This window comes from Nicotiana attenuata, chromosome 3 (assembly GCF_001879085.1).
Source record: "Nicotiana attenuata strain UT chromosome 3, NIATTr2, whole genome shotgun sequence".
Taxonomy (NCBI): Eukaryota; Viridiplantae; Streptophyta; class Magnoliopsida; order Solanales; family Solanaceae; genus Nicotiana; species Nicotiana attenuata.
The window spans coordinates 31,099,712-31,111,536 of NC_031991.1; the positions used below are offsets into that span (position 1 = coordinate 31,099,712).

The window sequence follows — 11,825 nt, forward strand, 5'->3', positions numbered from 1 at the left end:
TTAAGCTAGTACAATTGAAAGTTATGCAATTTTCTTCCAAGAAAAGAGCTCATAAAAAAATCCATCAGGCTGTACCTAAAAAATAACCAGCAAAACAGGACAGATTCGAACCTGTAAACATAACACCTGAAGGTAGTATCATATACCCATTCAATATTATCCACAACCAACACCTACTATTGGCTCGCCAGCTAGCTTATGCGATCAACTAAACCACAAGAAGGTTTTGACAAATGAAAAGAAAAAGAAGACCAACCAAGAGAAGCCGTCCATAGATCAACACACATCCTAACCAAGTAAATTTGATTTCAATCCTGGACCTATTCAAATTGACTGAAACATGTACAAACTTTTCAGGCCTAAATCCCTAACCAGATTAAATCAAACCAGACCAAACTGAATGAGGGTTCAGAACTAAAGCTATCCAAGTTCAATAGAAACCCTAAGTAGTCATTGTATACATAGAATCCTCAAAACCCCTCCAAAACAAATAAAAAGTACAGAAAAGCATCAAAATTCAAAACCAAGCAACTTTAACAGAGAAAACTGAAAATTCTTAATTTATGAAATAGCTGTCCATTACATACCATATAATTTCAAATGAAACCCTAATTGGACAATTCTTTACATCTACAAACCCTAATCAAAACACAAACCCTAAAATTGATTAAGAGCTAGTAAATTTAGTAACAGCCTTGGTACCCTCAGAAACAGCATGCTTAGCCAATTCACCAGGAAGCACAAGTCTCACAGCAGTCTGAATCTCCCGAGAAGTGATAGTAGGCTTCTTGTTGTAACGGGCCAATCTAGAAGATTCCTGAGCCAACTTCTCAAAAATGTCATTAATAAAGCTGTTCATGATCCCCATAGCCTTACTGGAGATACCGATATCAGGATGAACCTGTTTCAACACCTTGAAAATGTAAATCTTGTAGGTTTCAACTGACTTCTTCACCCTCTTCTTCTTCTTGTCTCCTGCAGCTGCTCCAGCACCGTCCTTGGGAAGCTTCTTCCCTGCCTTTGGCTTCTTCTCCGCTGCTGCTGCTGCTGCTGGTGCCTTCTCAGCTGCTGGCTTCTTCTCGGCGGGCTTCTTCTCGGCTTTTGGTGCCATTGTGAAAACGCTAGACAGAGAGAGAAAATAAGAGAGAGAAAGAGGTATTTGAGGACTTGATTGTGAATTTGTGAAGAGAATTGAAGTGAGGGGTTTAGTTATATAGTGGTGTGGAGGAGGGTTGTTATTGGTCCTGATGGAATGACGTGGATCATGAGTTATAGCCGTTGATGTTGGATATTAATCGACGGCGAAGAATTGTTGGGAACTTAAAGCGAAGTGTCTTGAGGAATGATTTGAAATTTTGAAAAGCTATTCGCTTTCTCTTTGGTTTGGCGGTAATTCAAAAGTAAATTTCGTGTCTAGGAATATTCGCTAGCGTTTTGGCCATAGATTTCAAATTTGTTTTGAAAAATTTGATTTGGGTGAAGTTTGGTTTGAAGATGAAAATTTGTTTGGACATACGTTTTCAAAATATATTTTCCAACTTTATTTTGGTAAAACATGTATATAATTCCCAAGTTTTGGAATTTTGGCTCAAAATCGGCTCAATAGCTGATTTTGGGATTTGAAATTTCAGATTTGGGATTTGGCCAAAATATGGGCAAAATTTATGGCCAAATATGAGTTTTGAAAATAAATCCCAAATTTATTTTCGAAAAACTCATGGCCAAACGGGGCCTTCATTATTCGGTTTGTTGATTTGTATTGACTTTCGAGTGTCTTGAATGTAAAAACTTCTTAATTTGATTTAATTGTTGATTTTTTATGTGTAGAAAACAAACAAGATAAAATAAAACAAAATAGTAGAGAAGATTTTGTATTGAAATTGAAAATTTGAATGAAAAATGAAGAGTTCCCTTGTAGGGGGCTTATCGCGGATAACACTTAAAAGATTTTTGGAGTTGATCTAAAAATGAGATAGTCAAGTATATTGTGAAATGTGATCATGCTGCGCGTAAAGTTTGTGGAGTGCATTATGACTTTCTTCCCTTTATCTAGTAACTAGTACGGGGCCAAATGGAACTTATAATTGTCCAACTTTTTTCAAAATTTTAGTCAATTATATGTTTTTTTATCATAAGATAAATGTAAATATAAAAAGCTTAAATGTTGGATACAAAAATGTGAAATAAAGACCTAAAGTTCATGAATATGAGCCCGTTTGACTTAGCTGATTTAGAGTTGCTGATAAGTATTAGGTGTTGAAAAGCACTTTTAAGTGCTGAAGCTGATTTAAAAATAAGCAGTTACGTGTTTGGATAAAAGTGCTGAAATTAATAATAAGCAGCTGAAGTTTGGGTATATGAAGAGTTTTGTTTTAAAAAGAAGTATTTTAGGGATAGAATAGTAAATATTTTGGTCAAACCTAAAGTGCTTATAAGCTGAAATTTGATAAGTTGGGGTAGACCAACTTATGGCTTTTAGCTTATTTTTTGCTTATAGGCCCTTAACTTATAAGCAATTTTAATTTTACCAAACGCGTAGATAAGCCAAAAAGTGCTTATAAGCCAATTTGACCAGCTTATAAGCTTAGCCAAACACCCTCTATATTTTAACTTAAAAAGTAGAAATATGCAACTTTAAAATCAAAAATCAAAATTTCAAAGAGACTACAACCTCATTTATTTGCATTTAGTGGAGATTTGAATCTTAATTATTCATGTCACAAATATTAAGTATGTTTGTTTTTTAGGTCTGCACATTAATCATTCAGAACTTAATCATTAAGTGCGTCTGTTTTTTCTTTCACAACCATTTAATGGGCGTGAATGATTAAGAACTGTAACAGAGACTTACAATGTTATCATCTACATTCCCTATTGACCATTACCACCGCTCACCATTATCAATTACCACATTGTACCATCCATCACCGTCATACTCAACCACAACTACCATTATTACTAACCACCACCATCCACCACTACCATATTAACTATAACTGCCACCACCTACTATTATCGGTTAATACACCACTAACCACTACCATTTTAACTATAATTGCTATCGTCCACCATTATCCACTAATACACCGCCCATCACCCCTATCATTATTGACTACCAGCACCTATCACCATCACAATTATAAATTGTCACCCCCACAATCATCATCCTCAACCACAACCACCCGCCCATCTACCTTAACAACCACCACCATCATCAACCATAGTCGTCAATGTCTACCATTATAAACTACCGAGAACCACTACCACCAACCAAAATCACAACTAATCACCGCCTTTAGTTGGCATTCACAAGCACCATTATTAGCCATCACCACCACCAACTACCATATTATTATTCAAACTATATTTTGTTGACATAATATAAGGTTAAATAGTATTTTATCTGAATTTATGTTTATTAATTATTAACTAAAGATAATCTTTTTACATTCAGATGTTGAAAAAATAAACAGTCTTAATCATTTAGTATTCAGATCTTAATATTCAGATGTGTATTCAGATTCAGGCATTCTAATCTTAATACATATCTTACAAAAATCAGATGTGAATTCAAATTTAAATGTCTTAATTTGTAAAAAAAATGAGGCATACATATACTTAATTGGAATGTATTTCAAAAAGATACAGAGGTCGGGGGTTGGGCATAAGGTGTGCCAAATCAGAAAAATTCTAACTGGTTTAACTTGGCGACTCCTACACTACTCTTATGCATCGTGGGTCAAGGTCCTTGTTAATAACCATACATTTAGGAAAATTAAAATCAATACGTCCATTATTTGAAGTAGTATTCTTAGAGGCTGGAATTACTGCAATATTAGGATTCTTTGGCTACCGAAAGCCAAATCTAATTTGGATATTTGGATATCCAGATGGATCCCGAATGTTCCATGCCTTAGAAATTGTATTAAAGGTCCTTTGACCAAGAGTAATATTTCTCTCATAACAGAAGACTTGTGTAAGAATAATAAATGGGACCTATCTAAAATATCCCTCGATCTACCTAATAATATTTTCAATAATTTGTGTATCATTCCACTACCTTTGAAAAATTGAACCAACGATATTCTTACTTGGTTTGGCAACAATAATGGTCTCTTTAGTACGAAGTCCTGTTATAAAATTATTGATGGCCCCTCCTCTTCGAACAAAGTCTTCACTTGGATTTTGAATGTAAATTGCCCCAATAAAATTAAGTTTTTCTTATGGCAGTATTTTCTTGAAAGGCTTCCATGTGGATCTTATCTTCATCACTTAGATATTAATATTGATGCAATATGTCTTGTGTGCAAGCTTCTACAGAAACTATAAATCATGTTTTCTTCTATTGTTCTATTGCTAAATTATTCTGGTCTAAGTTAGGGATGCCCAATGTAACTATTACTATCACTACTTATTGGCTTTGTTCGGTGAGAGATTTAAGTTTACACATATTTTTTTATATTAATTGATCAGAGTTCTTCCCTTTTATACTATTGAGTATGTGGATTAATAGAAACAAGAGCAACCAAAATAACATGGTTTTATCTATGGCTACAAAAAATATTCTTCACTATGCTTTGGAATATAAATTGCTATGTGATGATGATTCCAGTATCACCAAGAATTATACTATTTAGGTGGCCTCATCAGAAACACCAGTGGAGGTTGGATTGTGGGCTTTACGAACTGCACATATGCGTTATCTCCACTTCAAACAGAATTTCTAGCTTAAAACAAGGCCTCCAAATTGCTTTGGAAATACACCTAAAAATGCTAGAAATTGGAATAGACTTAATGGAGGAGATTAAATTAATAAAAGAAGGTAATGAAGTATTTAAAGGTAATGAAGTATTTAACGATCTTTTATATGGTTGCAGGTTGTTTATGCTGCAACAGATACTCCTGAAAATTAGATATACCTTCCGTTAAGGAAATGAAGTCACACACATGTTAGCAAAGGAAGCTTCACATCAGTCCAAGTTGAACAAGATCACCCGCTTTGCAAGGCCTCCCATTTGTGTTAACCATGCACTAAAAAAGATAAACTTGGTGTCATTATTTTTGTCAAGCACTTATCTAATGATGCATGTAATATGCTATCAAGTTTAGGTAATCTAATTGTCTTAAGTGACATTGCTATGGAATGTAATATGGTGGAACCAGTTTAGTATTAATTTAATATTTATATTTTCTCAAAACAAAAATTACAAATAAAAGTACTTAGTTATGCATATCACACGTATCTTCAAAACTAGAATTGACAATTTTTTTATGGATCATTCATTTGATTCGTGTTGACCACATCTGTGTAGTAGACAAACATATTCAATGTTCATCCAGTTAATGTATATACTCATCCATTGAGTTGCAGTTTTTATTGCCTAAATGTATTTTCAGATGATATGATTGAACATGGTACAATTGACATATATTGAGCTACAGTTGTTTACCCATAAAACGGTACGGTTGAATTTGCAACGTGATTTATAGACACGCAGATTAAATTGGTCCGAAGAAATAAAATAATGAAGAGCAAAATCGAGTAAAATAAGGATAATTGAAGAAGAGACAAACCTGAGCTTTTAAATTGACCTCTCCGGAGACAAGAACAATGCTGAAAACTTAATATTAGCTGAGTAAAATTTTACATAATAAGAGAGAGTAATAGCCTTTTTTCATCCAAGTATTTTTTGTCCTTCAATAAGTACAAATTTCTATTGATTGCCAAAATTAGGGAAGACAAAATCCCCAAATCATGCTCCTTTTTAAGGTGAAGAAAGACCCTCTTGATAGCTGCATAACGGTTGATAGTAAATACTATGATTCTCTGTAACGGTTGCTCGTTTAATGTTGTTTTCTACAACTGGTACCTCGATTCCAAATTCTCTTCTCCGATTTTGATTCCTTCACCGTGGTCACATATTTATACTTGGTGTCATCTATTTGCTGACTCGTATCCTACCTTTCTTTACTACCATATGTCAACTCGACGAACATCCACCTATCATCTGTTAATTTTACCCAATACAGATAGTCCCCCTACTTTCGGATGACTCAACTTGACATGACCACGAAGTCGATAAGACATTCTCTTTTCTTGGCGAGAAAGTTCTTGAATGGTTTATAACACTTGAAAGGACGCACGACTCTTTGCATTTAATTAGCCGAATACGAGTTAACCTGTGATTCGATAATTATTTTCGCCAGTTAGCTAGGTAATGATAGCCTTGCATTGTGTTGCCTATAAATTTCTTCCCTTCTCACCACTTTTATCTTCACCTTTACAAACTTTCCTCTCCGAGTCTTCCTGAAGCTTTCCTGCAACTCCCATTTTCTTAGTAAAATTTACAAATTCATATTTTTCATCACCATGTCTTCTGCTATTTTTCCCTAGTAACACATCTTCTACCCCTAAACAACATAACTTTATTTTAACTTCTTCATCCACCGGCACCGGGACTTGCATCGGCGATGGCCCATCCAAGAAGAACAAGTCTAAGAAACTTGATACCCGACATCCATCTACAGACACAACCATCCCTTCTCAATTGTCTTTTGAAAAGGATCTTCATGTTCAAAAGGAATCTTCTTATCCTAATAGCGACAAAAATAGAGTTGTTGGTGAATATCCTTCTTCTATTTGCCCGACCAGTATTTCTGTTGTAAAAGAGGATTGTGACTGGAAGAACATTGAGGTTTTAGCCCCTCGTGAAGCGTAGAGGATTATATTCAGTAGACCATGGTATATTTACGTTTATACATACCCTTTCACTTTAAGACTCGACAAGAAAATAGTTCCAATCATATAAGAGTTTTGTCGAAAATACCATATTTGTTTGGCTCAAGTGGGATCAACAATATGGCAGATGGTGGCTTGCCTTCTATACCTATGTTCCCGGGCTCAAGAAAATCTTACTCTTGTGTCACAATCCAAACTCCCACCGGAGCCGTGACAACGCCTAACACTGCTTGCTACAATAATTTCACAATAACAATAACACTCAAATAACATAACTTAATAATCTCAACAATGGTAATATCATAAAATATCTGAAAATAGCAACAATACCACAACTACAACCAACCCAAATATCTAGTGTCAACGAGTACATGAGCACTACTCAATATAAAACTGTCTAAATGATAGAACAGTGATAACAAAATAACCAAAGAGAACTTCAAGGTCTGCTAACGACATAACAGCTACCTCGTAGTCTCCACAAGCTGAAACCGGTGTAAACCTCTAGCAATCACCGCGTCCCGAAGTACCTGAATCTGTACATAAAGTGTAGAGTATAGTATGAGTACAACCGACCACATGTATTCAATAGTAACAAATCTAACCTCGGGTTGAAAGTAGTGATGAGCTCGGAAGAAAGTCAGTGAACAACACCAATAATTAATAACAACACATGATATAATGATGACTGTAAAATTAAACAACTCAAAAGATATCATATTCAGTTCGCTCACAATTACGGAAAATTAGACATGCTTTCCAAGTATAACAGTCAAAGCCTAATTTTCACCGAAATCGCTAAAGCATGAGTTTATCAAGGAAACTGTGATTTTTCAATTTTTCAGCAACAGATAAGACGTTTCATTTACCATCTAGCATGAGCAAAAATAAATCCTTATGCCTACATGTCAAGTCAATAAAATCACAGTGAAGTCATGAAGTATACTCACCCTCAACACACTCACGGTGCCTGGTAAAAATGTCCATCGCCATCTCACACACAACCATATTTAACACTATACGGATGCCTGGCATAAATGCCCCTCACCAAAGCACATATATAACACCGTGTTTTCGCTTACTGTAATATCATACTCCGGTGAGACGGATCATTGCCCAAGCGCTAATCAACAATCAATATAACCGATGTGGCGTGCAACCTAATCCAAATATCAATCCATTGCAGCGTGCAACCCGATCCAATATAACTCACAACACGGCTCTGTGACCCACATCAGTCATCAATCGCTCAAGTCACAATAGCTTACATCTCATAAAACTCAGCATCACATATAGAAGGAAATAATAGCATGTGATATGACTTACTCCTGGTGTACAGAGATTGAGATATAACATGCAGATGAAGAATTGTGACTGAGAATATGACTACAATTAAGGCAAACAGCTCAAACAACAAGAATAGCCCTTATCATGTCTCAAACAAATAAGCACATAGCCTAGACATGATTTCTAACATGAATCATAACTCAAATAATCATACTGTGACCATCTTCACTACAGGGGAGAAGGTGTCATGATAATCCAATCCCTCTCTTTGACTGTAGCCCTTTACAACTAGCCTTTCCTTAAATCTTTCAACCTCACCATTGGCCTAGTATTTGATTTTATATACCCACTTTGAACCAACTGTGTTCTTGCCCTTAGGAAGTGTCACTACCTCCCAGGTATTGTTTTCTTCCAAGGCTTTAATCTCCTGCTTCATAGCTTCTACCCATATTTCATCCTTAATTGCTTCCTTGAAGGTCTGAGGTTCAATTAAGGTGGAGAACTTGGCAAGATAGCTTTGATAAGCTGGTGTAACCTTGTCATAAGACATATGATTGGAGATGGGATGTTTGGTCCTAGTCTTGTCACCTTAAATCACATAATCCTTCATCCAGATGGGTTGTTTACTTGTTCTAGCAGACCTCTTGAGAGTTGTAGGTTGATCATGTGTCATTTCACCCTCCTCAACCTACAACTCAAGAGATGAGGCTGCACTTATATTTGTCAGCAGTTGCTCTTCATCAGTAGGTAAGGGTACCTGTTCTGCACTAGAACCACTCTGCTCATCAATATCATCTTCAATGGCATAATCTTGTGCCCCACTGGAAGGGCATAACATCGGGGCTGGGGCCCACCACCCTAGACTACCTCTCTGGGACGACCTGCGGCTGGCTGGCCTCCACCTCTAGCGGCCTGAGCTCCACCTCTAGGACCTCTACCTCTACCTCTAGCACCTCTACCCCCACCTCTAGCTGGCTGAGCGGGCTGGACGAGTCCCTCAATGAACCTCCTCACTCTCTATCTCTCTCAATGGGAAGTATGATAAGAGCATGACGAGCCAAGTCGATGATTCTGATCTCGTACTGAGTAATATTCATAGAACCCTGCTGGAGACTCTCGAACTGCCTCCGATAGGCCTCTTTCTGAGTGATGGGGAGAAACTCCTCCAGAAATAGCTAAGCAAACTGCTCCCAAGTCAAAGCTGGAGATCCGACTGGTCTAGCCAAACAGTAATCTCTCCACCAAGTCTTGGCGGATCCAGACAAGCGAAAAGTGGAAAAATCGACCCCATTGGTCTCAACTATCCCCATGATCCTGAGAACCTCGTGAACGCTGTCTAGAAAATCCTGGGGATCCTCGCAAGATGCACCGCTGAAAGTAGTAGTGAAGAGCTTGGTGAAACCTATCCAACCTCCACAAAGCCTCCGAAGACGTAGCTGATCTATCACTGGTCTGTGCTTCTGTTCGACTGAAGAAGCGGTACGTGACCTCGCCATTCGCGAAAGGGCAAGAGTAGAGGTTTCAATTTAGTACTGAGAGAACAAAATCGCCAACAGGAAAGAATAGATGTGAAGTCTTTTTTCTAACTCTGTAGCCTCTCGGGATAAATACAGACATCTCCGTACCGATCCCTCAGACTTTACTAAGCTTGTCTGTGAATTGTGAGGCCCATGTAACCTAGAGCTCTGATACCAACTTGTCACGACCCGTATTCCCACCCTCGGGAGTCGTGATGGCGGCTACTAGTACGAGCTAGGCAAGCCAATTAATTTCACAATTTACCCTTTTTACTCATTTTATATTCATTAGCAATTTTCAATAATAATAATAATAATAATAATAATAATAACATTTAAGCAGCGAATTTAACATAAGCGGAAGAAAGGAACAATAAGCTATCTAAACATGAATATCTAATACAACTGTTTGAACCTCGACTACCCAGAACTGGTGTCACATCGTCACAGACAGTCTAAGATTCACTACACACAAAGTCTGAAGAAATAACAGTACACTGTTTCTGAAATAAGGAAAATGAAACAGGGAATAGAAGATAGAGGAGACGCCAGGGCCTGCGGACGCCTGCAGGTCTACCTTGGATCTCCGCGTGGTCTGAAGGTAGCTAACTGATCTACTGTCCGAAGTCAGCAGCACTGGGGTCTGCACAAAAGAGTGGAGAGTGTAGTATCAGCACAACCGACCCCATGTGCTGGTAAGTGCCTAGCCTAACCTCGGCGAGGTAGTGACGAGGCTAGGACTAGACTACCACATAAACATGTGCAGTTCAAATATATATACAGCGGAAAAGAAATACAGAAGTAAACAAGTAAAGATGGGAGGGGGAAACATGCTTCGTGGAATAACAGGTAAAAACAGAATATCAAGAGAATAATAAAGGGATCAAAATCCAACCATTAACAAGAATAAGGAAACAAAAGCAGATTTCACTTTCTGTTCACATCTTGTTGCAGGCGTGCAACCCGATCCCATTTCTCATATCTTGTGGCAGGCGTGCCGCCCGCTCGCATTTCATGTATCTCGTGGTAGGCGTACCACCCGCTCCTATTTTATGTATCTTGTGGTAGGCGTACCACCCGCTCCTATTTCATGTATCTTATGGTAGGCGTACCACCCGCTCCTATTTCAATATATCTTGTGGTAGGCGTACCACTCGCTCCTATTTCATTATATCTTGTGGTAGGCGTACCACCCGCTCCCATTTTATTATATCTTATGGTAGGCGTACCACCCGCTCCCATTTCATTATATCTTGTGGTAGGCGTACCACCCGCTTCCATTTCATTATATCTTGTGGTAGGCGTACCACCCGCAAGGGAACAATGATGATAATAACATGTGAGGCACAATAAACCACAACAGAGTCACAACAATTTATAACACAAGACTCACGGGCATGCTTGACACCGACGTCTAGATACTCATCACCATGCCTATACGTCGTACTCCACAATTAACACTAAGAAAATAGACACAACTCATAATCCCTCAAGCTAGGGTTAGACCAAACACTTACCTCAAACTTTCACGGCCAACTCAATCCTCAAACACCGCCTTTCCTTTCGAATCCGGCTCCAAATCAATTGTATCTATACATAATCGACTTCATAACATCAATAAATGCTAAACAATCCAATTCCAATGCTTAATAATGGCTTTCTAACCATTCTTCCCAAAAATCCAAAAATTGACCCCGAGCTCGCTTGGTCAAAACACGAGGTTCGGACCAACACCCGATCACCCATTCACCCACGAGCCCAAATATATAATTGGTTCCAAAATTCGACCCCAAAATGAGGTCTAAATCACAAATAATCAAAAAGCCCTAACTCTACCCAAATCCCTAATTTTCTACCCTTAAGAACATGATTTAATCCTAGAAATCTAATGGGTGTTAATGGAAATTGAAGAAATGAGTCTAAGATTACATACCTATGAATTGGTGGTTAAATCCCCTTTCAGAAATCGCCCAATTTGGAGTTTAGATGAAGATGAGTTTTGGTGAAAATCCCGTAATGGCTACTGTTCTGGTCTTTTAAAATAACTGGGCGAAATTGGTCATCGCGTTCGCGATAAGCTCATCGTGTTCGCCATGAGTTAGGTCTGACAGACCTTCGCGTTCGCGGAAGATGGCCCACGTTCGCGGAGCTTTGGCTCCTCAAACCTACGCGTTCGCGGGCCAGTGGCCGTGTTCGCGATGCACAAAATGGTGACCCCTCCCCAGGCCTTTACCTTACGCGTTCGCGAGTGCATGGACGCGTTCGCGAAGGGTCTCCCCCCC

The 11,825-nt window shown here is 38.1% G+C and overlaps 1 protein-coding gene across 1 annotated transcript; it reads right to left on the bottom strand.

Annotated features, from left to right (window-relative positions):
• Positions 533-1,199, bottom strand: LOC109223476 (histone H2B-like). Its single transcript, XM_019387806.1, has one exon. The coding sequence runs from the start codon at positions 1,109-1,111 to the stop codon at positions 668-670; it is 444 nt and encodes a 147-aa protein (XP_019243351.1). The 5' UTR covers positions 1,112-1,199; the 3' UTR covers positions 533-667.